Here is a 27,981-nt window from a genome sequence, read left to right as displayed (position 1 = left end):
TCAAAGCGCTTTACATTTGCAAGTGTAGCCATGCCCCAAGAAAAGCAGTTCAACTCCCTGTTTATAACACAGGGTGGGCAAACTTTTTGGCCCAAGGGCCACATCAGCATTGCGAAACTGTATGGAGGGCCGGGTAGGGAAGGTTGTGCCTCCCCAAACAGCCTGGCCCTCACCCCCTGTCTACCACTTCCCGCCCCCTCAGAACCCGACCCATCCAACCTCCCCCTGGAATCCCACCCCCTATCCAACCCCTGACAGCCCCCCAGGACTCCCACACCCCTATCCCAACCCCCCTGTTCCCTGTCTCCTGACCGGCCCCTCCCCTGCAGAACCTCTGCCCCATCCAACTGTCCCCTGTTCCCTGACTGCCTCCATGGGACCCCTTGCCCCTTATCCTGCCCCTGCTCCCTTACCATGCCGCTCAGAGAGACAGGAGCTCGCAGCCGTGCGGCCCGGCCAGAGCTAGCAACACCGCCCAGAGGCTGCGGGGGAGGGGAGACAGCAGGGGAGGGGCTGGGAGCTCAAGGGCCCGGCAGGATGTTCCCGCGGGCCATAGTTTGCCCACCTCTGTTATAACAGATATTTATCATCTTATAGGAAATGTGTACAAGTTAACCTAATTCAACTGTCCTACTATCACTGCTACAAAAGGAGAGGCTAAAAGCTGGGGTTCGGGCAACCTCCAATCTGTTAGGCTCTACATCCTTGTTGTGATTGGAGAAAAGAGCCCAGGTTGTTTTCACAGAGGCATTTCAAGAGATCCCAGAATTTTGACAAACCCACCGTTTAGGGAACATGTTTAGGGACTCTCTATTTTAAACGAGGTCTGGAAACTGAGGACTAAAAGCTGGTTGGCCCTTGCTTGGCTGCACAAAATAATAAGGAGCTTTACAAAGTGTGGAGCTGTGCTACATTCAGAGCTAAGTAACATGAAGTTACTGCACCCAGGAGAGCATAGCACTCCAAAGGTGTGGGAGAGTAGGTAGCCGTGGCTCTGGCCTCACTATGTGCCAGCCTGGAGAGCTGGTTAAGCCACACAGTGGTGGGGACTATGCTGAACCTGTTAAATGGGCGAAGCACTTTCTGCTAGCTCTCCTTTTGTACTAGGGAGCTAAGAGGGATAGCACAACACAGCTCCACACCACTCCCAGCCCAGGACTGGGCATGAATGACATAAGCTACCCTGAGAAACTGGTATTTTGTACATTTAATACATCATTTTGCTCTATCAAGCTGCAGCACAGATGGATGTCAAATATTTAGTATTTCTGGTTCCAACCCACTAAAAAACTACAGCTCTGAGAGACCCTCAGAGATTAGGATTTAGCTGCATTATCTGATGCTGTGTTCAAGTCTGGTTTTGACAATAAGTATTTGTTCACACACACATCACAGTCCTTTGAAATATTGACTTTGCTGACAGCATTAAGACCCAGAACAAAACATTAAGGCTTTATCAAAACACAAAAGTAGTACACCTGTAACTGTACCTACAAGACCCCTTAGTGCAGATACAGTTATAGCAGTATGACAGTGCCTTACACCAGTAGAACATTCCTATGCAGGACGGGGAATGAGCTCTACTGTATAACACACCTTTATACTGTGTATTTGTGTCCACATTAGGGATTTCACTGGTATAAATATAGCTGTAAAAAGCTCACTCCCTCAACCAATATAGTTATACCAGAACAACACCTTTGTGTAGTCCAGGACTGAGCCTTAAAGTGTTACATTAGTAAAGTTGTCATGAGAGGTTGTGGCATAGCTTCATCGGATAAGCAATTCCAAAACAATCAAAACAACAGCAAGATAAGCAAAATACATGCTAAAAATAGTTCGCCTTTTTAAATGTGTAATGTGTACCATGTACTTTACCCTCTTGCACGAGTATAAAAATCCATGAGAAGAGCACAAGCTATTACGGAAAGCACCATGAAGACCTTTCTTCTGCTAGCAGCCATTGGACTTTGTTCGGCACAATACAACCCAAATACAAGGCCTGGGAAGACGTCTATTGTCCACCTGTTTGAATGGCGTTGGGCTGACATTGCTCTTGAATGTGAACGGTATTTAGCACCCAATGGATTTGGTGGAGTTCAGGTATGTAGCCTCTAATGTTAATAGAGAGTGAAATTGCCTCATAGCTGGCACATTTTGCTTATTAAAGTAAAAATCCAGGTCATATGGGACAGGCACCAAGTTCAAACTAAATAGAAATTGGTAAGGGAAGTACTAAATGCTGAAGCAGTAAAAATAGACCAGTCCATCATGATGGGGTTCATTTATTTAATCACTCCAAAGGAGTAACTGAAATATTCCTCTAAGTGAAAAGTAACACCTGAATCCTTATTTACTACTGTGGAAAATGAGGGGGATACCTGTATTTTTTTTTATGACCATTGTATGTACCTCAGTTTACCTGCCTGATATTTTGACTATGCAGAATTAAGTGAAAGGAGAATGTTAGGAGGAGAACAAAAGGAAATGACAGAGATAAAAGTACCCACAGAGAGATACCAAAGCTCCTTAGGAGAGCAATGGAGTGAGCTTTAATTGGGAAATACCCACCTCTCTGACTCCAGCTGGGCTAGTAAGTTTATTTTTCCTGACCCTGGGACCAAAGGAACACTATGGCAAAGACCTCACTGCCTAGGAACAAGGAGGGTGAGCAGGCAGCTGTGGCTGGAGGTAAGTCTGACTGACACACTGAAAGTATGCTGCAGGGGCTGTCTGTCTTTCTCCCAACCCAGGTTTATGGGGTCTGAGCTGGATGGAATTTACTCAAAACTTGCAAAGAGAGAATAAAGTTTAGGTAAGACATGGGCATGTATCTAGGCCCCTCACTTTTTAACTCACTTCTCGGAGTATTGTGTATTTTGGGGTGAATAAATAATACTTTATTTTGAAGAAGCTGTTTTTAGAGCCTTTAATCAGCCAGTAGTCACAGGCTCCTAGATAAAAAAGGCTGGCAGGCCAAGTGCCAAATACCGTTTGGCCTGTCATATTCTCACTGTTGGTAAACAGGGGGCCTGCAGCCCAGAGGCTCATTCTAGGAGTTGTAGGACTGTGTGGTTCTAACCAGAGAGGGATGAGGGTAACAAAACTTGTTACTAGAGGGGTATACTCAAGGAGCTAAAAGGGGTCTAAAGTGCAGCTTGGCCTTTTAGTGTGACAACTACAATTTGATACATACCATTTCTCAAATGGCTGCACAAACACTCACTGCTCACCTATGTCTATTTCATATGTCAGCTTCATTAAACACTTAAATATAAGCAATCTCAGGGGCCTGATCACCCAGTGAGTCCCTGTCTGTAAGGACTGCCTCTGAGATGCTGAGCCGCTTCATCTCCTATTGATTTCAAAGGGAGATGAGAGTGCGGAGCATCTCCCTGGATTGGATTCTGATAGAGCCAACTCTTTGTCGCAGATGATCAGGGCCTCAGACCCTCTGTCTTTATATGTCTTTTACAACACTAAACAAGTGCATAAGTAATTGCTAGTTTATTTTCAAATGACATCACTTTGTTCACAGATATCTCCTCCAAATGAAAATATTGTCATTACTAACCCGTGGAGACCGTGGTGGGAAAGATACCAGCCAATCAGCTACTATCTATGTACACGATCTGGATATTATGATGAATTTAAAGACATGGTGACCAGATGCAACAATGTTGGAGTAAGAGACTTGAAATTCCTCCTATATAAACAGTGTGGGGAGATGTAAGAGATTTCAGGTAGTCCTCTGTCCTGTTCCCAGTGAAAAAAATGTTTATTCTTCAATAATTCCTAGGAGATAAGGTGCCAGTTCTCAACTGAAGTCATTTTGTACTCCTTCACAGTGGAGGACTAGGTCAATCAAAAGCTTCATCATGCAGCAATAGCTCAACCCAACAAAGTACTGTTAAAGAAAAACCCAGCAAAAATTGCTTTTTTGGGTTGTTGTTGTTGTGTTTTGTTTTTTGGTTTGCAAACTTTAAAACAAGCAAACAATCAGGAGAAATAGTTGCTTTTCAACAGGTGCCTATTTTTAATATTTAGTATAATTGAAAAACTATCAGTTAGCAAAATTGGAGTCTTTATTCTTTGAAGATAGAAGAACTTAAGATGGATGCTTGCATTTAACTTCTTTACTTCATATGGTCTTGACAGCTGTCTGACTAATGGTATGTAGTCATTAGCACTCAAAATCAGAGTGAGGCACCAGATAACTCAGGAGGGAAGATATGAGGAGATCAGAGTTAAAAAGAGAGATGATCTAATTTTCTCCCGAACAGTCTGGTCTTTCAGATGAGGTGTATATCACTGAATGGTAAGCTCACTGTTGGATATTTAGAAAAAAATAATACTCTATCACTTTGCTCACATGAAAAAGCTCTGGAAGAAAAAAAAAGGGGAGTCAAAAGGGGAATGTAAATGAGGGAATAAGTGTTATTTAGTCAATGGCACTCAGGTACTGGTTTTATTAAACTGAAATGCAAACATTCCTCTCTAGGTTCATATTTATGTGGATGCTGTAGTCAACCACATGTGTGGGTCTGGTGCTGGTTCTGGTAATAGTTCTACTTGTGGAAGCTATTTCAATGCAGAGACCAGAGATTTTCCTGCTGTGCCATACTCAGCCTGGGACTTTAACGATGGTAAATGTAAAACTGGAAGTGGAGACATTGAAAATTACCATGATGTGACTCAGGTAAACTTAGAATTGTAAAATATATTTTCCCTGTTTATTCTTACTCCCACTCTCTTCTTTACTGGGCTTTGCTGTTACATAAAAACCTCGGAACAGGAAAACTCAGAGATGGGTGAATAACTGATTTCTCAGTTCACTGGCAATTTAAAAATAATAATATAAAAAAGGTTCCATCTTAAGTTTTTTTAAACTTAAAAAACTAAATGAAATTAAAGGGATATTTTGAAATAAAAGTAGTTTCAAACCAAAATATTGATACTTTTAAAAAAAAAAAGTCAAAATGAAGTTTTAAAATTTTAGGAATTTCTCGCACGCACGCACACTCCCCAACAAACAATTTGGCAAAACAGACACAAATTCATTCTTTTCCTTGGAAAAAAATGTTTGATAGAAATTTTTTGCCCAGCTTTAGCAATATTTCACACATAATAGTCCCTCCATGAATTAGTTAGTAGGGGTAGTGAAAATTACGTAACCAATAGGATACATTTCAGCAAGGCACTTTAAGCATGTGGATAGTCCTATCAAATCAGTGGGATAACTCTTATAATAAAAGTTAGGAATGTGCTTAAGGCCATGCTGGTCATTTCAAAGGATATTTCAGAGTAGCAGCTGTGTTAGTCTGTATTTGCAAAAAGAAAAGGAGGACTTTTAGCACCTTAGAGACTAACCAATTTATTTGAGCATAAGCTTTCGTGAGCTACAGCTCACTTCATTGGATGCAACACAAAAGCTTACGTTCAGATAAATTGGTTAGTCTCTAAGGTGCCACAAGTACTCCTTTTCTTTTTTCAAAGGATATTGTTATCTTTTAAATGCTAATCACGACTGAGCCTGATCAGTAAATATGGATGCAAATGCCGGGGTACTACAGAAAAGTGTGAGTAGATAGCATTCTTCCTTGTGCTCCCTTATGTGTGAGCCACACAACTGAGCTCTTGACTTTACCTCTTGTGATTAGTTGGTATTCGATAGCTCCTTTTCCCACTGTGGGGTCTTAGGTCATCAGCTGTATTCACCAAATTCCATTATACATTCCATTGCCTAAATTCCCATGGCAGCTTCATTTGGAAGCAATATTCTTCACCCCCCTGCCCTGAACAGACAGGTAATGGTGCTGTGCATTGCTAAACAGCATCTTTCACCCCATTTCAATGGTACATGAAAGTATTCCTCTGTATATCTCTCTTACTCTGTTTCCCTTTGTCCCTGTCTTGAGGACTGGGAGAGGGGGAGAGATTGTAAATTCATTAAGTGATTGGGCATCATTCAGGATGAAAGATGCTAAAGTGTCATTATTATTCGCCTCTTCACTGTAATGCAGAGATCAAACACTTGATTACACATTGCCTTTCAGGATTGCCATAGGAAACCATTCTTTTTCTGTGAATATTTTAAAATACTCTTTTAAAATTTTCTATCTCATTGAAAATTCACAACAGCAAATTTTACAGGAAGCAAAGATTAAAAATGGGCATGAACATAGTCAAAATGAATTTGTTTAAAATTGTGAAATAAAATTGGTGGCAAAATTTTGTATTATGAATCCAGCTAAAATAAAATTTCTCATGCACTCTCATGCTAAGAGAAAAGTAGCATGCAGTTGATCCTGAAGAAAAATATTTTTATCTGTATATTAGAGCTGAAGTAAAAATGACATATTAAGACAGATTACTTCTCCTAGTTGTACTAAAATCCCATGAGTAGGTTTGGCAGAATTTGATTTTTATTTTGTATAATTTTGATGGATGATGTTTATTTGTAAGCCTTTTAAAATTTTTATGTATTTAAATCATCAAAGTTGCAAAAATTGTTTTAAGCATTTTTATATTTATATTTAAAATTTTATAGGTGTGGGAAATTATGGGAAAGGTCACATCATTTTTAATGATAGTCCACATTGAGATTCAAAAAGTTCAAGCTTTATTATCATTAAAACAAAAATCAAATACCAATAAGTTCTCAAGCAGAATTTTTCTCACTGTGCTACCTGTAAATTTCAATTTTTATTGGAGGAAATATTTTTTCATTGGTTTGTGTGTGTATGGTGAAATCAATGTGCACTGACAGTTATTGATAAAAATCTAATCCTTCCAAACCTCCCTATGAGTATAGAATTAATGGACTGATTCTCAGCTGGCATTTTCCTAAATCACTTACACTTATGCAGAGTGGGTGTAAAATATAAACAACTCCACATGATGCAAAGTAGTAGAGAATCAGGTCCTATATCAGTATAGTAAAGTCTAGTATACGTAATCCCAGTGTCACCTGCAGCCATATGTATGTTATGCACATTGTGTACCATTGGCAGTGACAACAATGAACAGTGCTGGCTGGCCGGCCCATTGGGCACTCATGTTTGTCCCTGCCAGCCCCCCTGTCATGGTAGGGAACGAGAGCAGTGGGGCCAAAATTGAGAGGCATTGTAACCTGGTGCACAGGGGTCACAGTGCCTCTCAGATTTGGCCCCATGACAAAGGGGCTGCGGGACCAACCTTGAATAGGTACACAGGGCAGCAGGATGGCCAGCACTGATCCTCCTTGCCATTGTCATGGGGCTAGCTCCTGCACCAGGACACTTCCCCAGGGGCTTGCCCTTCCTCACCCCACTTTCAGCAGCCCATGTCCCCTCTCAGGGATGGGGAGTGACACAACAGCTGGCGGACGAGGCTGGAAGACGGGCTGAGCATGGCACAGGTGAGGTGCTGGTGCCAGCAGCTCCCCTGGGCGTGGCTCCATGGGGACTGACAGTACATATCATGGGAAAAATTTCTGGGGGCTCTGTGTAATTCTATATTATTCTGTGTTTTTTTCAGCAATGGTTTTGCAAGAACTGTGTTCAGGACACTTCATTTAGCACGTAGGATGAAAATTGTCTTAAATCAGCTAATTTTTTAAACAGGTCCGCGACTGTCGCCTTGTCAGTCTTCTTGATCTTGCCCTGGAGAAGGACTATGTGCGTTCGAAAGTTGCTGAATACATGAACGATCTTATTGATATTGGTGTGGCAGGCTTTAGAATTGATGCTTCCAAGCATATGTGGCCTGGGGACATGACGGCATTTTTAGACAAACTGAAAAATCTAACGACAAAATGGTTTTCCAAAGGATCGAGACCTTTCATTTACCAGGAGGTAATCTCGTTTTCATTTCACTCTATGGAGAAATGGGTTCTTTTATGCAAATACAGTATGGACTTGACCCTGCATGTATGTTAGTGCTTTGTTGTATCAGGACTGAAGTACTCAGCAGCTTGCAAAACTGAATTATCTACAAATTAGTGCAAAGAACTAATGTCAAAATGTTCCACTTTCTAATTTGTATGGGCCCAAATGGATCCTTTTGTTTGCAATCAAGTAACCATCTAAATACTTGAGGTGAAATCCTGGCTCATTGACTTCAATGTCAATGCTCCCATTGACTGCTAGGGGCCAGGATTTTATTCATGATTTTACATGTGCATACACATTGTAGATGTCTAAATGGTCACACCAAATGAAAAAATAATGGAGAATCAGGACCAAAAAGTTTTAGTTCCTGTGGATTCTAACCTTTAGTACTTCATATTCCAGCCCACAGTCTCCTATTTTGCTACTAGAGCTTTGTTTCCAAGCCTACTTGGCTTATTCAGTGCAAAACTTTAAAATGTGTATATTAATTCTTTCAGGCATTTTCTTTTGATTTACTTCCTCCACCCCCTATTCATCATTATTCATATAATCATTAAAAATATACATAGATCTCAACTTACAAAATAAAACTCTAACTTCCGCAGCATCAATAGAGAAAGTATAAATAAATAACTTCGCAAGATTTCCCCCCCCAAGTCTCAGCAATATTGTTACATGACTTTTATCAGTAAATGACTGTTTTTAAACCAGAAGACAATCTCTACCAATTTAAAATTTTAAATGTGAATTAATATTTTGAACCTAAACCTACCAGGAATGTCCCTTTAAAGTCAAACTTCTCATTAGATTCTTTTTATTGTCAAACTGATCGTTTCAGAACTGGGTCATGTATTTCCTTACTAATCTATTCATGGTCACGACATATTTGGGAGTGGGGGAGAAGAGACAAGAGGTTTTTAATCTTTTTTAATTGCACCTGAATTTGGGATGCTTTAGGAAGCAATAAGTGGGATTTAGTAAGTAACCCAACTTATTTCTGTTTTAATACATTCAATTGATTTCTTGTTCCCTAAAAGCAGCATTTAGGGCTATGAATTGTATCTTTTTAACCAGGTGATTGGACTATAATAGTGGCTTTTCTTTCTTCTACTAGGTAATTGACTTGGGTGGAGAGCCAATTAAAAGCAGTGATTACTTTGGAACTGGCCGAGTGACTGAATTCAAATATGGTGCCAAACTGGGTACAGTGATCCGCAAATGGAATGGAGAAAAGATGGCCTATTTAAAGTAATATATATATAATTTGAATTAATCATTAGATTCCTGCAATATTTGAACTACTAATTTCAATGTGTTTGACTCTGTTTGTTTGTTTAGGAATTGGGGAGAAGGCTGGGGTTTCATGCCCTCTGACAGAGCCCTTGTCTTTGTAGATAATCATGACACCCAGAGGGGACATGGTGCTGGGGGAGCTTCTGTTCTAACCTTCTGGGACTCCAGGTAGCTTCATACAGCCAACAGAGTTGTTGTTGTTCTTCTTCCTCCTCCTCCTCCTCTTCCTCCTTCCCCCATCCTCTCTTCCCCCCTTCCCCACCAAAAAAAAAAAAGACAGTGTATCTTCATGTGTTTCATTATTCTTTGGTTTACAGACTATATAAAATGGCACTTGGCTTTATGCTTGCTCATCCTTATGGATTTACACGTGTTATGTCAAGTTACCGTTGGCCAAGATATTTTCAGAATGGAAAGGTAGGTTTATGATCAATGAGAACAAGTATGTAGGCTGTTAATGATCCCTGTGTCATCTTTTATGCTTCATTGAGCTGTCTCCTCAGATAGAATGTTTAATCTGTATAACTTTGTGTTTAATAACAAGGACATTAATGATTGGGCGGGACCACCAAGCTCTGAGGATGGATCAACCAAACCTGTTACAATTAATCCAGACTCCACTTGTGGCAACGACTGGGTCTGTGAACACAGATGGCGTCAAATAAAGTAGGACACTGCAAACAGCAATTTCCAATATATTCTTCGCCCGATGTGGGGATATTTTAATTAAAGTCAAGCCCATTGGTTGTATTTTCAGGAACATGGTTATTTTCCGTAATGTGGTTGATGGCCAGCCTTTCTCAAACTGGTGGGACAATGACAGCAATCAAGTGGCTTTTGGGCGTGGTAATAGAGGATTCATTGTCTTTAATAACGATGACTGGTAAGTGGGAGGAGTGAATAGCTCCAGAAAAAATGTTACCCCCTGGTCAACCGGTACACCCTGTTACTGGCTATAGAATCTGTGGCAACTGGTTGGTGGGACAGGTCAAGGCGCTTACCTGATGCAACTCCAAACCTACCATCTTCCCACTCCCAAAAGCACTCTTCAAAACCCAGCATTAGCTCTTTAAGCAACACAATACTCTGCTCGTGGTTCCTGGTCATTGGATTTGAAACATGCAGTAAGAGGTTGGTCAGTGAGGCGTGCATGACCACACAGGTCTGAGAGGTACTTTGGCCACTACTGGTGTTGGGCCTGGGCCTAAATAGGCTAGCAGACATGGCTGTGAGGAATGGGTGGAGAACTGACTGAGAGTAATGTGGGTCAAGCTGGGATAGTTTTGAGAAAGGGCTGGCAGCTGGGAGTTTTCCGCTTTCTTTTATGGTGAGAAGAGTTGATGATTGGATTGGATATTTTAGAGGAGCACAGTTCTCAGAATTGCATTGCATATGAATTGTTCTCAATCTTGTGTGTGTGTTAAGGTTTGAATCACTCACTTCATTTAAGTGTCTTCCTGCCTTATACAAAGGGCTTCCTGTGTCTAACCAGGCCCACTTCCTTTCTGGATATTCCTCAAAGCTCCTGGCAGAGTCTCATCAGGGCTGGCACTTCATGTTAGGGTCATTGTTGTGCTTTTCCAGACTTCTTTAGAGTCAGAGGTGCAGAAAGAGATGTAGGGAATCTGTGATGCTGAGGTAGCCCAAAACAGTATAATATTGGCAGAAAAGAGCCCTCCTGATTCCAATGGAGAGTGCAAGAAATGCTGAGATGACTTAATGGGACTATCAGAAAAAGGAATTTGGGTATGTAGAGAGGGAAGGACTTGGGAGAAGAAAAAGAACAATAGGAGCCTAATTATAAGGAAGACTCTAAACTTTTGGAAACTGACAAGAATACCTGAATTTAGTGTCCCTGCAGATAATATCATACACATCTGTCTTCATGTTTTTTTCTCTAGTTATTTGGGGTCTAATTCTGTCTTCTGATTTGTATTCACAGTTGCCATTGACTTTCTGTGGAAATTATATTCACACAGAGGCATAGTTTATACTAGTAAATACAGCAAGTAGAGTAGAATTGAGTCTTTCATGTGTAAATTACACTGTAGATATCTCCTTCATGCAAAAGGAGGAGGAGCTGTCAGATAGAACTGTATGCCTGAGAGCATGAAAGAGAGACTATCTGTCTGAAAGATACGTCAGCAGATTAACATTTGTACTCATGTCTATCCCAGATGAAATGGGGCTTCAATTTTAATTAATTTTTGCCCTTTCAGAAGTGGGATCATTTTAAAGATAATCAAAAGCTAATTCTTTAAATGTCGAGGTCAAATGAAAAATGAGTGAATAATTTATATTCACCAGCCTGTATATTGAATTTTAAATATATGAAGCCTTTGTGAATGGGAGTAGATGGATAACCGCTGCTTACTCATGCCTACACATGCAAAGCCTGGTGGCATTTCAAACTGGAATCTTTCTTTGTCTAGCAGGGCTGCATGGACACATTGAGGCCATATAGACAGCATATACAATGGCCTTAGTACTCACTGTAGGCTGATGTTGCTCCCTACCTAACACAGACAGGCTCTGCTGTATCAGGGAGTGAAAGACCCAGACCCAAGAATAAACCGCAAGTGTTGGATATTGTAGTGCAGAACACTATCCCCAAAGCCAGCTGGCTGGCCAAATGAATGACGCTTTATAATAAAAGAGAAATACCTATACTGGAGAGTCTGAATAATCATTTATTCCTTTTCAATCTGTTTTTATAAATAGGAGCTTGAATGTGAATTTGCAAACAGGCCTTCCTGCTGGAACTTACTGTGATGTTATTTCTGGGCAAAAGGAAGGTGACCGCTGTACAGGAATACAGGTGCAGGTTGTAGGTGACGGGATGGCTAATTTCCAGATTAGTAACCAGGCTGAAGATCCTTTCATTGCAATTCATGTTGATGCTACATTGTAATCCATGCAAGAACGAATGAGTCTCTGTATAACATCTCTAGCAAGGAATAAACTGTATTGGCACAAAAGTAATGGGTTTTTTTAGTCTCATTAATGAAATACTGTGTCATTGCTGTAATATTATTACACAATAACTAGCACTGATCCTGATACACATTTTTGAGATGGTGTAACAGGCCTACAGGTATGGTTCACTTTAAAGAGTACTTCATTTTATTTCACATGAAGTAAAGGAGAAATTAAACCATGAATTGAGATGATTTTTCTATTGTAATTCCAAAACTCAGGCAGGCAGAGAAACAGACGCACTGTAGGCTGATGTTGCTCCCTACCTAACACACACAGGCTCTGCTGTATCAGGGAGTGAAAGACCCAGACCCAAGAGCTTGTAACAGCACCTGTTAGAGCCTTGGCAATGCAAAAATATTGAAAAAGATCTTGTTTCACATCAAACCTGTGACCCTCTGAAACCCCCATATTCACTACTGTCATATAATTATATGTTTTGTACATGTCTTGTGAGGTATCAGTCTTGATCTGTTGAACAATAATAACCTGTTGAATTGTATGTACTATCCTTGTACATGAAGGTATGAAGTATTACTACATGTGTTACAGAAATATGTTGTGAGGTTGGGAACACCCACAACCAAAGATGTGGCTATTGATGGCTACTCGGCATTAATGGCTCATCAACACACAATCCACTATCCTAGAGACTTCTCTGAGGAGGCACATACACCATGGGGGCGGACTAACCCGCATCATAGCAAAGATCTTTGCAGCAAGCTGGAAGAAAACAGAGACAGTGACATCATCACTTGGCCTCTCTCCTCCGCCTCCAGTTCAACACCGGGAGGAATGTCTGGAAGACAAAGATTTGAACTGGGTAAGGGTGGTCCCAGGCTGGAAGGTAGTCCCAAGCTGAATACTGGGGAACAGTAACCTGCTTGTACCATCTGTCAGGGTGAGATATTGTTTGCTTTAGCTCTTGCTTCGAGTAAAAGGTTAGGATTTAAAATGTGTGTTTACTTTTTATTTTCTTAATGTAATCTCTGATATTTATGCCTTCCATGTATAATCACATAAATTCTATTGTTTTGTAGTTAATAAACCTGTTTTATATTTTACCTAAAACTGTTTTGGTGGAAATGCTTGGAAAATCTCAGTTCAGTTTACAAAGGCTAGTGTGCATCCATTCCACATTGAGGAAGTTTATTTGTGACACACACGCTCATATACAAATAACACGTGTACAATCCTTTGCCTGATTATACAAGACAATATTTATTGATTTGATGTGTAATGTGAAACTTTGGGCACTGAAAGGCCAGGTGGTCACGCTGTGGGTAACATTGTAACATATTTCCTCTCAATCTGTTTTGGATTAAATCTGGCACACAGTACAGGTGAAAAAACTTGAAGAACACCAGCAAATCTATTGGTTAGCAGGATGGCAAAATAGGAAGGGGATCAGTTTCTGCAGCATGAATTACATTTTATGCAACCTTACCTTCTTAAAATTGAAGAGTTATAATGAATTAATTAAATAACATCAATGCAATATTCAAGTTACATATGCAAACGTAAGTGTCAGGAAATGTTAACATTAAGACTCCCATCACGCAAATTTGTTCACATTGTTTAAATATATGCTTTAATAGACAATATATGCAATTTAACTAGTCATTAAAGATGGAACAGCATAACTTTTTTTCAAAGTATACAGTTCATTGTCAGGTACGGTAGGCTGCAGCACTACTGGATCCCCTACCAGGACAGTTGGTGAAAGCAAGAAAAATCAGCTCCTGAAATAGTCTCTTTAGTCTCGCTCATTGTGAGTGGGACTCTTTTGGGGGGCAATTAATTTCACAATAATGTTTAAAATCTCTCCCTGGGGAGGTGAGGGGTATTTGAATCACATGTTCCATCTCCCACATTCAAATTGTTGCCGCTCCTGGCCTTCTCCTGGTTGCTGTTTGGTCCTTGCTGTGAAAATTAGCAAGTGAGCTGGAGGGATGGGGTGGGGGGGTGAGAGCAAGTGACGGAAGGAGAGGGGATGGAGTGAGCGGGGCGGGGGGCCCTTGGAGAAGGGGTGGGGTTGTGGGAGCAAGTGTGTTGGGTTTTCTGCTATTAGAAAATTGGCAACCCTAGTGTGTAGCGGGGTTCGGTGGTGCTCCCTCCCCTGTGGGAACTGGCCCAGGCCTGTTTGCACCGTCTTCCAATTTTGCACCGTGCCCCCTCATGGGGGGCATGTCCCACAGTTTGGGGATCATTGCTTCATCCACCCACTGGCCTACAACAACAATGCTCCAGGCCCTTCAGACACCTTTCCCCAGCCTACTTAAGTCTGAGACAGGAACAGAATAGACTGAAAAGTCCTGCAAAGCCACTAGAGCAGTGGTTCCCAAACTTGTTCCGCCGCTTGTGCAGGGAAAGCCCCTGGTGGGCCCGGCCAGTTTGTTTACCTGCCGCGTCCGCAGGTTCAGCCGATCGCGGCTCCCAGTGGCCGCGGTTTGCTGCTCCAGGCCAATGGGAGCTGCTGGAAGCAGCGTGGGCCGAGGGACATACTGGCCGCCGCTTCCAGCAGCTCCCATTGGCCTGGAGCAGCGAGCCGCGGCCACTGGGAGCCGCGATCGGCTGAACCTGCGGACGCGACAGGTAAACAAACCGGTGTGGCAAGTTTGGGAGCCACTGCACTAGAGAGGTTTGTGATGGAGGGAGTAGGCAATTATTACAAGCAGTTTGCTGGGCCCACAATGAGGCATGACCGCTAAGCCCCTCAGGCAGAGGACAGCCTGACTCAGTGATAAAGTGACTAGGTTTAGTTTCAATTTTGGTCAAGTCAGGCAGTTAGAGACCTGTGGATACCAGTATCCTGGGAGGCACAGACCCAGCTGGTGTTGGCGACCTAGAGCCAGGTGAGACCATAGGTCCAGGAGCCAACTCATTGTACTTTAGGAAGGCCCTATTGTTTTCTTTAAGCCAGCCAGTGGTTGCAGCGTTACTACACACATATCCAACTGCTTGGTAAGGTGCCAGGAGCTGAAATACAGCTGTGAATGGTGGAAGGGGGGGAATTTGTTGTATTATTAATGTTTTAGCATTTAACATTTTTTGTCTCTGGTGTCTCTGTTGCCTCTCCCCAATAAAGTCTCCCTTTGTTACATTGTTCTTTGTGGGTGTGACATTGAATTTGTTTAGGGTTCCATTATTGAATTCTATTTCTTATGTTCTGGGTCAGAAGCCTTGGTAAGAACAGGAGTATTAGCCATTTTTCCAAGGGACAGCATCCGCTTGTGTCCTAGGCACAGAGAGGATGCACCTTGGTTCGTGGCACCAGGCAGCACAACAAAGAACCTAGGTTGCTACCGTTGGGGTTGGGGTGGGAGAGAAGGCCCTCTAACTAGCAAGCATCAGGGAGAAGGCTTGATCCCCATGAGCCCTTGGGAGAGCGGATACACCAAGTTGTTTATTTTTAAATACTAAAAGCCGTTTGTGCTGCCTTTCTGCATTGACAGTGTTTTGAATAATATTAAAAATAAAGCATCATCTCGTACAGTCTATGATGAAGCACTCGTGTTAAGAAATTCACTAAAATCTGTTACAGCAGCCTATCTACAACGAGACTGGTTTTTTCAAAGATAAGCTTTTGTACGGCACCCATCTCCATGGTAGCTGAAGAACCTACAGAATTCCCAGTGCCTGTGATTGAAAAGTTCCAAGAAAATAAAAGTAAGCGTGTGTGTGTGTGTGTGTGTGTGTGTGTGTGTACGCACGCACGCACTTCTACACTAGCTGCTTTCTGCGTTAAATAGTAAGTGAAGCTTAGATTTTTTTTTTTCCACGTTGCCTAAGGAACTTGGCTTGGTAGTTGGATGTCCAAATGCCTTAGTCTGCTTTGAAAGGCAAATGGGAGATAAGCACAAAGAATACCGGTCTTTATAAATGTTTTTGCATATCATCAGAAGGCTGTTTTATTACATCAGGGTCAGAATGGTCCTACTTGGATGCATGCTAGGCATCTACATTCCTCTTGCATCAACTAATTTGAGTTTCTCCATGAGGGTTTAGCTGCCTAGCTGAGTTTAATTTTGTGGCATCCATGTTAGAAATTGTAGGTCAAAATATTAATAGAGTTTTAAGGCCAGAAGGGACTTTTGTGATCATTGTGTCTGACCGCCTGCATAACACAAGCCATAGGCCTCCCCTAAATTAAGTCCAGTTTCAAGGCTAGTAGCTGTGGTTGAACCAGTGCATGTCTTTTAGAAAAACATCCAATCTCGATTTTAAAATCTCTAGTGATGGTGATTCCACCACAGCACTGGTACATTGATCCAATGGTTAATAATTACCCTCACTGTTAAAAGCTTGCACTTCTTTTTTCTAGCCTGATGCTGGCAATTTTTAGCCATTGGATCTTGTTATACCTTTTGTTTGCTAGACTGAAGACCCCCCCCACCCGCGTATCAAATTTCTGTTCCCTATGTAGGTACATTGGGGATCAGATTATAGCACTGGCCATCTCAGCATTTAGGGTTTTTTTAGTTTGAGTTTGGATTTAAAAGGTAGGTGAATTTGACCAGTTAGAGAATATATTTTTTATCTATAGCCATCACAGTAACATGTACTGGCTGTTAGCAGTTGGAGGCTTACTGCTGGAAAGCGGAGCCTGTTCTCTGACAACTTACTGTTCTTGTGATAGGTTTCAGAGTAGCAGCCGTGTTTGTCTGTATTCGCAAAAATACAGTTCTTTTTTTTTTTTTTTTTTTTTGTGATGTAGCCAGGCTTGTGTGTTAGTTGCCCGTGACCAATAAACTCCTGGTAAAAGAATGAGTCTCACAAAGTTTCTCAACTTCTGGCTGTCATTCATTCACATTGTTAAGCTTTCCATCTTCCAGAGTCTCTTTTGAAGTTTAATACATTTTCTTAATATTTACTTTTCTATCTGTTTACTAAGACTGTGGAATTTTATTACTCTTTGTTTTAGTGGGGGACTATGATATGATGCATCTACTTGAAATTCATATTGCCTTTGTCTTCACTGCAAGAACAGATGTTTTTCCATCAAGATAGATATCTTGTTAAAAGATATCTATTGGTAAAACCTGTTTCAGGGTTTTTTATTTTGTTGTTTTTTTTTTTGCAGTGAAGACATAGCCATTGTCTCTCTAAAAACCTGACTCACGCCCTCCTTATATCTGCTGTATCATTTCAGCTGGTCTGTTCTGTTATTTCCCTATTGTTCTGAGTCCCTTCCACATTTTGGCTAAGATTTGCTCTCTTTCTAAAAGATAAGCTTTAGTTCATCCACAGGTTTTTGGGCTTTGTCGGATTTTTTTGTGAAATTTGTGTTCTGCATTATGCAGAAGGTCAGACTAGCTGATCCCAATGAGCCCCTTTAGCCTTAAAAAGCTATGCATTTATAATTCCCTACGACCTCTCAGGCCTCTATCAGTCCAGGTAGTAAAATATTAACCAAAGTCGCATTAACCTCTTCCTTTCTGATTCTACTCAATTGTTCCCACTAAATCAATACGGAAGAAATAAGGGTAAATTTAACTTCTGTGACTATAGCCTTGTTGATCACCAAACTGTTATATATCTTGGGATTCCTTCTGAGCTTTTACCACTTGTTTTTTCCAGAATGCCTTGTCAAGTTCTGGGAGAACATTTCATCCAGTTCTCTGGGATCCAGAAGACAGCTTGATTCTCAGGTTACTTTATGAAGCACGTAACTGCTCTTTGCATATGCTAGCCAGGCCTAGATGCAAGGGTTTTAGGTACAGGGGGATACCACAATTCCAATTCACGTCATACCACACACCACCTATCCTCGCTACCAACATCTATACTTGCATGTAAAGATCAATTGCTTTGCAGATTGCATAAGATATGCTTATCAGTTCAGGGTGTTTCTGACTACATTGTTTACTATAAACATAGACACTAACTAGTGTGGTTATCTCCCTTATTTACTGTAAAGACAGTCACAATAGTTAATTGTTTCAGAAAGTACATGTTTGGGTTTGTTCAGCAATTACTGACTCAGGCATGTCTTGGCTTAATTTGGGACTGCTCATGTCAGCTAAGCCAGTGCTACAATAAAGGACCCAATATGCATTTTTTTGCAACCCACAAAACTACAGAAAAATACAATTTCTTCAAATATTTTTAGGCTACAGGGAAAAATACATTTTAAAACAGCCAAAGCACAATGCCACCTGTGTATCCCTTGGGGCAGTGTAGTTCCATGCCTTCCCACCCAAGGGCTATCTATCCTACCTGGCAGCAATTTAGCCCTGAGAGAGAAATTCTGGACTTTTCAGAAATCATGGAGCCCTCTAGAGGTGCAGTGCAGATGGATGTTTAATATTAAGTATTTCTGATTCTATGCCATTGATACCTTTTAGATCTGTGAGAGCGATCCTCCCAGCTTAGCATTTACTCCTAATTATTGAAGCCACTGACATGTTCATATCTATTTTTAGTCAATGAGTTTGTGTCCCCATGTGCACTCACAGATGCCAAAGACCTCTGGAAAACTGTGTTGCCACCCTTAAAAAAACACACAGAGGCCTAATTTGTTTTATTTATAGTTAAAGTTTGTTAGCATGAGAATTTGTTTTCTCTTCACCTGTTGAGCACTTCAGACACAATCAGATAAAATGACAAATGGCTAGTTAACCAAATACTAGGCAGTCATGTGAAATATGTCACATGTAAATGTAATGTGAACTGTACCCTCTTGCAGGACTATAAAGAGCCAGTGAGAAGACCACAAGCCCTCACTTACAGCACAATGAAGGTTCTTCTTCTGCTAGCAGCTGCTGGCCTTTGCTGGGCACAATACAACCCAAATACAAAGTCTGGGACGACGTCTATTGTCCACCTATTTGAATGGCGTTGGGCTGACATTGCTCTTGAATGTGAACGGTATTTAGCACCCAATGGATTTGGTGGAGTTCAGGTATGTAGCCTCTAATGTTAGTAGACAGTAAAATTTCTTCATCTTTTGGCATTATTTATTTACCAGAGTAAAAGGTCCAGTTCACAGAGGACAGGCACCAGAGTTACTATCAATTAAAATCGGTGATGGAAGTAGGAAATGTTGACAGGTACGTGCTTAGACCAGTCATTTTGAAGGGGTGATTTTACTTTGTGCCCACTGGGCCAGATCCAAAAAAACACATGCTTTCCACTATGTGTCATTTACATTCTAATTCCTCCAAGTACAAAGTATCAATTTATTTCTTATTTACTATCATTTCAGACATATTTATTCTCCAGTGATGTGCAAAACCACTAACACTTGTCCCCATTGAAAAAGAAACTTCTAAATTACTTCAGTCTCCCAGGGTGGTTTTGTCTTTCTTTAAGGAATCTGTCCTAGGTACCTTTTGTGAGATGGTGAGCTCCTTTAACTCCCATTGATTTCAATCCGAGTCCTCCCAGGATCAGATCTTGTGACAGCAAGCTCCTTGTGGGAGAGAGTGGGCTGGATTACAGTGTAAATCAGGAGTAAAACTGGTGTCAGTGATCTGTGTTTGTGCTCCTCATGTGTGTTGTACAGCACTGAGCACCCTCTCTGCGCTTATACAAATAAATGTCAAAATAATTACTAGTTTATGAAATGACGTCATTTCATTCCCAGATATCGCCTCCAAATGAAAATATTATAATTACTAACCCCTGGAGACCCTGGTGGGAAAGGTACCAGCCAATCAGCTACAAACTGTGCACACGATCTGGAAATGAAAATGAATTTAAAGACATGGTGACCAGGTGCAACAATGTTGGAGTAAGTGTCTGTGGATTTCCTCCTGGTGAAATAGTGTGGGGAGAAATAACTGATTTCAGATCGGAATAGCTGACTGTCCTATTCCAAATGAAGGGAGAAGGCTGCAAAGAAGTTAGAAAAGGTGAAGGGATGTAAATGGGAGGAATAAAAGGTGATCCAGTCAGCGAAACTCACAATGTCACTTCCCTCTCCTTTGTAAAAACAAACTGAAGTGCAAACATTGCTCTCTAGGTTCATATTTACGTTGACGCTGTAGTCAACCACATGTGTGGATCTGGTGGCGGCTCTGGAAATCGTGCTACTTGTGGAAGTTATTTCAATGCAGGGAATAGAGATTTTCCATCTGTCCCGTACTCATCCTTGGACTTTAACGATGGTAAATGTAAAACTGGAAGTGGAGAGATTGAAAATTACAATGATGTGAATCAGGTAATTTCTATATAAGTATCTGGTTTTACTTTCCCCTCCCTCCTATCTTCTTGACTAGTCTTTGCTGTTGGATGACCATCTTAACAAGGAAAAAAAAATAACAAGATCCTTGTCTGAGCTGAGCAGTATGCACTCAATACAAGAAGGTACTTAAGTATGTGCCTAAATTTAAGCATAGGAGTATGACCATTGACTTCTCTGATGCTTAGAGTTATGCGCCTATTTATGCACCTGTTAGTTATGTAGTTCTGATCGCCCCTAACTGATGAAGACACTGTTGTGTTCAAGCTATTGCCTAAGCATCTAAGGAACTTTCAGCCTGATCAGTAACTATTAATGGGAGACCTCCTTAGAAAACCCACAGTTCCGCAGCAAGTGATGCTGGTAATTCAGTAGGTGACAAGCCAAATTTAGGGATTTTAGCTCCTTGTGTTTGCTAAATTCCATGGTGCAGTCTCCCTTCCTAAATTCACATTGCAGCTACATTTGCAGACAATCTTCTTCACTTCCTGGCCTGACCCGAGAATCACACCACCTAAACATAATACATTCCAGAGTACATTCTTCTGTATTGACTTTGAAGGAATTCTATTCAAAACAGGTTTGGCATGTGGATTGAACTGGTTTAGTACATGAAATTAAAAATATGTTAAAAATGAATGGTTTCAGAGTAACAGCCGTGTTAGTCTGTATTCGCAAAAAGAAAAGGAGTACTTGTGGCACCTTAGAGAAGCCACAAATACTCCTTTTCTTTTTTTAAAAATGAATATATTTTAATAAAAAATGTATAGTTTGGCATATGACTCGGTGATATCTCAACTAATTTTTAAAACAGGTCCGTGACTGCCGCCTGGTTAGTCTACTTGATCTTGCCCTGGAGAAGGACTATGTGCGCTCAAAAGTTGCTGAATACATGAACAACCTCATTGATATTGGTGTGGCAGGCTTCAGAATTGATGCTTCCAAGCACATGTGGCCTGGGGATATGAAGGCATTTTTAAACAAACTGAAAAACCTAAATACTCGATGGTTTTCCTCCAGAACGCAGCCTTTCATTTACCAGGAGGTAATCTCATTTTCTTAATTTCACTCTGTACAGAAATGGGTTCTTTTATATAAAAATACAAATACAGTATGGGCTGGATCCTGCAAAGCACAAGGTTTTAAACACTCTGGACTCAATCTAGCAGAGTGCTTAAGCATAGGCTTAACTTAATAAAGAGTACTCAGTACTCTGCAAAATCATGCCCTATATGAATGAAAGATTTAAGGGCTAAATTTTAAATTATTTAATTTTACATGATCATCAGTTTGCATATACAAATAAGTGCTTTTGTTTTGAAATCAAACTGTCTTCTGCATGCAGATATTTATGCATTTGCTCTACACAGGTGCAAATGATGACACAAAGTCTAAGGAAGTGGCAAATCAAGCAATAATATTCCCTATAGAGTCTAACCTTTGCCACTTAGGAATCCCACTTTTAGTCTTTTATGCTTTTTAATATGTACAGGTCTAGGAAATTCTAGGAAAGTTAGCTAACTTCTACTGCAGAGCCAACAGAAAGACCATAGCATTTATTTTTTGTAGGCCCTAAGCTGATAGACAGAACTTTGATTTAAAAAAATAAAAAATAGAATACTTTACTCTCTCTAAATAGCTGTTTAAAAAGTTGACACTAATTACTCACAGTAGAAAAAGTTTGGGGCGGTTTTTCCTCAAATGTCTCTCGAATTCTCAGACTAAGCTTTCTGGCACCGGGGCAATTCTTTTAACACCCACAAGTGCTAACCATGCTTGCTATATACAAAATAAGACATTTGCAATGTTGTTCATTACATTGAATTTAGGTTGCTTTAGGTAGTAACAATAAATGTGTTTGGTTTACTTGCTCAAATTATTTCTCTTATAATAGAGACCCAGAACTAGTGTTTATTGTATTGCTTTTTAAATAGCTAGGAATGTGTTAACAGCTTTTTCTTACTTCTGCTAGGTAATTGACTTGGGTGGAGAGGCAATTAAAGCCAGTGACTACTTGGGAAATGGCCGAGTGACTGAATTCAAATATGGTGCAAAACTGGGGACAGTCATCCGCAAATGGAATGGAGAAAAGATGGCCTATTTAAAGTATATAGCATTTGGATTCATTGTTAGATTCCTGCAATAGTTGAAATAGTAGTGTCCATGTGTTTGACTCATTGTTTGTTTGTTTAGGAATTGGGGAGAAGGCTGGGGTTTCATGGCTTCTAACAGAGCCCTTGTCTTTGTGGATAATCATGACAACCAAAGGGGACATGGTGCTGGAGGAGCTTCTATTCTAACTTTCTGGGATGCCAGGTAAGGAACGCTGTTGGCTGTGTGAGGTTCTTATTACTTTTGTCCTAACAAAGACAGTGTATCTTCACATGTCTCATTACTCTTTGGTTTACAGACTATATAAAATGGCAGTTGGTTTCATGCTTTCTCATCCTTATGGATTCACACGTATAATGTCAAGTTACCGCTGGACAAGAAATTTCCAGAATGGAAAGGTAGGTTTCTAACAGTTGAAAATAAATTCACAAGACTCTTAGGATGAACTTTACCCCTGTGTAGAGAGACAGCACTGGGTCTATGCACTACTTAATTCCCATTAACATCCTTAGGGTAGGAGTGGTATGAATAAGCCTTGTGTTGACTCTCTGAACAAGAATGAATGCTATCCTGTTTCCTATGTATGGTCTTTTTCCAAGATAGAACATTTAACTTTTATAATTTTACATTTATCAACAAGGATGTTAATGACTGGATAGGACCACCAAGCCATGGTGATGGTTCAACCAAAGCTGTTTCAATCAATGCGGATAGCACTTGTGGCAACGGTTGGGTCTGTGAACACAGGTGGCGTCAAATAAGGTAGGAAACCGTAGAGAGAAATTAAATAAAGAGGATGCAGTTTGCAATATATCTTTAACTGAAGTGAGGATATTTCAACTGAAGTCAAGCCTATTTGTTGTATTTTCAGGAACATGGTTATTTTCCGTAATGTGGTTGATGGCCAGCCTTTCTCAAACTGGTGGGACAACGGCAGCAATCAAGTGGCTTTTGGGCGTGGTAATAGAGGATTCATTGTCTTTAATAATGATGACTGGTAAGTGGGAGGAGTGAATATCTTCAGAAAAATGATAGCTACAGAGAGGATATGTGACAACTTTGTCATGGGACAGATCTTGGCTTTTACCTATTGCAAATCCAAACCTACCACCTACCCTCTCCCAGAAACACTTTTCAAAACCCAACATTAGCTTCTTAAGCAACACACTAGTCTGCCACTGATTCCTGATCACTGAATTCATACCCGGCAGTGAAGGTTGGTCAGTCAGGAATGCATGACCATGCAGGTGTGAGAGGTAACTAGCCGTGAGCTAGAAGGTGGAAAGAAATGGGTGGAGATTTAACATGTCAGTAATAAGTAATATGTCAGTCAGGTTGGGATGCTCTCCAAAAGGCCATGAAGGTGGGATTGGGTTAGGTCTGCAGAGAGGAGAAGAGTTGATGACTAGATTAGATGATTATAGGGATGGGATTCTCCGCTTTTGAGCACTATTCACTGAATTGCTCTTGGTGTTGTCCGTGTTAAGGTTTGAATCACTTCAGTTAAATGCCTCCCTCTCCAATACAAAAGGCATTTTGTCCCCAGCAATGCCTTCAATCTCTCTGGATATTCACTAGAGTCTTTGGGGAGTCTCATAAGGGATGGCAGTTTGTTAGGATTGGTGCTGTGCTCTTCTTGGCTCCTCTCATGTCAGAGGTGCAGAAAGAGACTTTGGGAATTTGAGACTCAGTGGAAGCCATAAAGAGTATGACATTGCCAGAAAAATGTCCTATGAAATCCGCAGTCTGCCAAGGTGCATCAGTGGGATTATCAGAAAAGGTCATTTCGGGTGAGACTTAGGGAGAGGGAAAAGAACAATATATGTACAGAAGTGATAATGAAAAGTCAAAACATTGAGTCTGAACTAAAAACCGAACATGCTATCAAAGCTGGTAAATACAGTAAGAATCTGAGTTTGTGTTCTCTCTTATTGCTAGGGGCCTAAATTTGCCCTGGGAGATGTAAGCCATGTCTACACTACGGGCATACAGCTAGTGTGCTGCAGCTGTGCAACAGTGTAGACACTTCCTACAGTGACAGAAGGGGTTTTTCCACCATGGTAGTTAATCCACCTTTCAAAGCAATGGTAGTTATGTCAATGGAAGAATTTTTGCATGGTCCTAGTCATGTCTATGCCAAGGTTTAGGTCGGCTTAACTATGGTGTCAGTGGAAGGATTTTTCGCACCCTGGAGCAATGTAGGCAGGCCAATCTAAATTTTAAGTGTAGACCAGGCCTTAGGTGAAATTTCTGTGGCTTCAGGGGTGGTTATGCCTGTTATAAGAGTAGTATCCCAGAAATATATGCAGGAGTGAAAGTAATTTAAGGGACATACCGGTACGCAGGGCGGCCGGGGTCCTGAGCAAGGTGGGGAGGGCCTGGGGACAGACTCCCCCAGCCAACCCTTCAGCGGGGCCTGGTGGCGATTTAAAGGGCCTGGGGCTCCTGGCTGCCACCGCTAGTGCTACCCCAGGACTCTGGCAGTGACTTAAATTTAATCTTAAAATTGCCACCAGAGCCTCTGGCCACCGCCGCTATCCCAGGGCTCTGGCAGCAATTTCAAGGGCCCAGGGCTCTGGCTGCTGGCACAGTAGCGGCAGCTGGAAGCCCCAGGCCCTTTAAATCGCTGCTGAAGCCATGGGGCTCCTGGCTACCACTGTTATGGTTGGCTGTATACCTGTTCTTGCAGTACGGGCTTACTTGCACCTCTGAATATATGAGGCTTTTGTTCTAATGAGTGACAGGGAACTCCCTGTCTGATTCATGCTGACCAATGCAAGGCTTCATGGTGCCGCAACCCTGTGAACTGCCTATGAAGACTGCCCTGAACCCTTTGAATTCATCACTGTTGCTCTTACTTCGTCTAGAGAAGTCACAGACTGAATATGTTTCCAATACCAGCACTCCCAATCCCACTGGCCAAAAAGAGTAAAAGACCAGACAGAAGACTAAAACCCATCTAGCCTTGTAGTACCATCCCATGGGCCACAGGTTAGCATGACATTTACAGAGAAATCTGTATTAGAGAGTCTGAATTACCACTTACTCCTTTTCAATCTGTTTTTATACATAGGTGGTTGAATGTAAATTTGCAGACTGGCCTTCCTGCTGGCACTTACTGCGATGTTATTTCTGGGCAAAAGAAGGGCAACTCCTGTACTGGAACAAAAATCTCTGTTGCTTCTAATGGTATTGCCAATTTCAAGATTAGCAACCAGGCTGAAGACCCTTTCATTGCAATTCACGTTAATGCTAAATTATAATGTAAACTAGAGGCATCTCTTCCCTTGGTCATTCACCTAGTACTTTTTGTTCTGTGTAGCACACCACAGTGAATGATCCTTTAATTAAGAAATAAATGTTACTGGAGCAAAACTGTTGTTACACTCGATTTCATTAATGAAACTAACTATTTGTACTATCAGTATGTAACTAATAGGGATGCCAATACTGGTTTATAAGCGGCAGTGTAACTGGCCAACAGTATCATTTACCATTAGCAGTACTAGTTTGTTTCAGCTGGAGCAAAGGAAAGGACACTGTAAAGAAGAAATTACATTATAAATTGTACTGTCATAAATCCAAATCTGATACATGTACATACACCACTAATATATTTTTGAATAATGAATTTAAAGTAGTGAAACCAGGTGAAACAAACACATACCCTCTATTAAATTACATGATGTCTGTCACGCTGCATGGAGTGGCTCACAATCATGAATGCCTACTTTAGGGAAGACTGTCAAAAACCAGGCAGACACCCCATACTGGTAGTGCGTTCTATAATTAGAATTCACCAGCCCAGTAGTAAATATAAACTGTAACAATCTTATCATGGACAGTCATTTAGGCTCTCCAGTCTATTTTGTCACTCAAACAAGCTGGATTTAGCAATAAACGGTCACTTATACCAAACAAATAAATAAATCACAAAATATTCAGGTTGCTCCCCATCCAAAGAGACCTGTCACTTATCCAAGATCCACTAGTACTCTGGATCTTACACCAAAGAAAATGCCTGTAGCCACTCCTGTAATAAGCTACCCTTAGGATTTAATGTATATCAGCCATTATCTTCAGGTTACATAATACTGAATCCATACATAGATTCATAGATATTTAGGTCAGAAGGGACCATTATGATCATCTAGTCTGACCTCCTGCACAACACAGGCCACAGAATTTCACCCACCACTCCTGCAAAAAACCTCTCACCTATGTCTGAGCTATTGAAGTCCTCAAATCGTGGTTTAAAGACTTCAAGAAACAGAGAATCCTCCAGCAAGTGACCCGTGCCCCATGCTACAGAGGAAGGCAAAAAACCACCAGGGCCTCTTCCAATCTGCCCTGGAGGAAAATTCCTTCCCGACCCCAAATATGGCGATCAGCTAAACTCTGAGCATATGGGCAAGATTCACCAGCCAGATACTACAGAAAATTCTTTCCTGGGTAACTCAGATCCCACCCCATCTAATATCCCATCACAGGCCTATTTACCATGAATATTTAATTACCAAAAACATGTTATCCCATCATACCATCTCCTCCATAAACTTATCGAGTTTAATCTTAAAGCCAGATAGATCTTTTGCCCCCACGGCTTCCTTGGAAGGCTATTCCAAAAGTTGACTCCTCCGATGGTTAGAAACCTTTGTCTAATTTCAAGTCTAAACTTCCTAGTGGCCAGTTTATATCTATTTGCGTCCACATTGGTACTGAGCTTAAATAATTCCTCTCCCTCTCCGGTATTTATCCCTCTGATATATTTATAGAGAGCAATCATATCTCCCCTCAACCTTCTCTTAGTTAGGTTAAACAAGCCAAGCTCCTTGAGTCTCCTTTCATAAGACAAGTTTTCCATTCCTCAGATCATCCTAGTAGCCCTTCTCTATACCTGTTCCAGTTTGAATTCATCCTTCTTAAACATGGGAGACCAGAAACCCTCACACCCTGCACCCCAACCCTCTGCCCAAGCCCACCACCCTCCCCAGCCAGAATCCTCAACCCCCCCACACCCCAAACCTCTGTCTCAGCCTGAAGGCCCTTATTCCCGGCCACACCCAGAGCTCGAACAAGCAGCTGGAGCCCAACACCCCAACCCTCTGCCTAAGCCCGAGTCCCTTATCCCCAGCCCCACCCGAGAGCCCACACCCCCATCCAGAGCCCTCACCCCCTGAGCTCCCTCTGCCCCAGCCCCGAGCCCCTCATCCTCATCCCCAGCCCAGAGCCCGCACTCCCAGCCCTCCCCACAGGTCCCCAACCCCACCACATGAATTTTGTTATGTACACCAATATGGAGGTGGTGAACATAACAAAATTCATTTCACACATGAATGGGAAAAATTAGAGGGAACACTGGATTCACAATAAAGCTAGAAGTGTATCTCAAGTGGGGTCCTGCCAGGATCTGTCCTGGGTCTGGTTCTATTCAATATCTTCATAAATTATTTGGATGGCGGCATAGAGAGTACATATAAACTTTGGGGATAATACCAAGGTGGGAGAAGCTGAAAATGCTTTCAAGGACAGGATTAGAATTCA

The 27,981-nt window shown here is 41.3% G+C and overlaps 2 protein-coding genes across 2 annotated transcripts; both read left to right on the top strand.

The window, feature by feature from the left end:
* The first annotated feature begins 528 nt into the window (after nt 1–528).
* Nucleotides 529–12,146, top strand: LOC144269318 (pancreatic alpha-amylase). Its single transcript, XM_077824923.1, has 10 exons — nt 529–2,103; nt 3,539–3,685; nt 4,502–4,699; nt 7,605–7,835; nt 8,986–9,119; nt 9,210–9,332; nt 9,482–9,581; nt 9,709–9,830; nt 9,922–10,047; nt 11,886–12,146. The coding sequence occupies exons 1-10, from the start codon at nt 1,903–1,905 to the stop codon at nt 12,073–12,075; spliced, it is 1,572 nt and encodes a 523-aa protein (XP_077681049.1). The 5' UTR covers nt 529–1,902; the 3' UTR covers nt 12,076–12,146.
* Nucleotides 12,147–18,849: 6,703 nt separating this feature from the next.
* Nucleotides 18,850–25,700, top strand: LOC144268853 (pancreatic alpha-amylase-like). Its single transcript, XM_077824132.1, has 10 exons — nt 18,850–19,044; nt 19,729–19,875; nt 20,107–20,304; nt 21,140–21,370; nt 22,298–22,431; nt 22,519–22,641; nt 22,736–22,835; nt 23,078–23,199; nt 23,309–23,434; nt 25,511–25,700. The coding sequence occupies exons 1-10, from the start codon at nt 18,877–18,879 to the stop codon at nt 25,698–25,700; spliced, it is 1,539 nt and encodes a 512-aa protein (XP_077680258.1). The 5' UTR covers nt 18,850–18,876.
* The last annotated feature ends 2,281 nt before the right edge of the window (nt 25,701–27,981 follow it).

This window comes from Eretmochelys imbricata, chromosome 8, assembly GCF_965152235.1.
Source record: "Eretmochelys imbricata isolate rEreImb1 chromosome 8, rEreImb1.hap1, whole genome shotgun sequence".
Classification (NCBI taxonomy): domain Eukaryota; kingdom Metazoa; phylum Chordata; order Testudines; family Cheloniidae; genus Eretmochelys; species Eretmochelys imbricata.
This window is presented reverse-complemented; position numbering and strand designations above follow the sequence as displayed.

What these genes read in the sequence shown, in the direction of transcription:
- LOC144269318 (XM_077824923.1), top strand. Translation starts at nt 1,903, where the DNA reads ATGAGAAGAGCACAAGCTATTACGGAAAGCACCATGAAGACCTTTCTT. An exon ending in CACAGATGGCGTCAAATAAA is followed by an intron (nt 9,831 to 9,921) that starts GTAGGACACTGC and finishes TTGTATTTTCAG; the next exon opens with GAACATGGTTATTTTCCGTA. An exon ending in GTCTTTAATAACGATGACTG is followed by an intron (nt 10,048 to 11,885) that starts GTAAGTGGGAGG and finishes TTTTATAAATAG; the next exon opens with GAGCTTGAATGTGAATTTGC.
- LOC144268853 (XM_077824132.1), top strand. Translation starts at nt 18,877, where the DNA reads ATGAAGGTTCTTCTTCTGCTAGCAGCTGCTGGCCTTTGCTGGGCACAA. An exon ending in GAAAAGATGGCCTATTTAAA is followed by an intron (nt 22,432 to 22,518) that starts GTATATAGCATT and finishes TTGTTTGTTTAG; the next exon opens with GAATTGGGGAGAAGGCTGGG. An exon ending in GTCTTTAATAATGATGACTG is followed by an intron (nt 23,435 to 25,510) that starts GTAAGTGGGAGG and finishes TTTTATACATAG; the next exon opens with GTGGTTGAATGTAAATTTGC.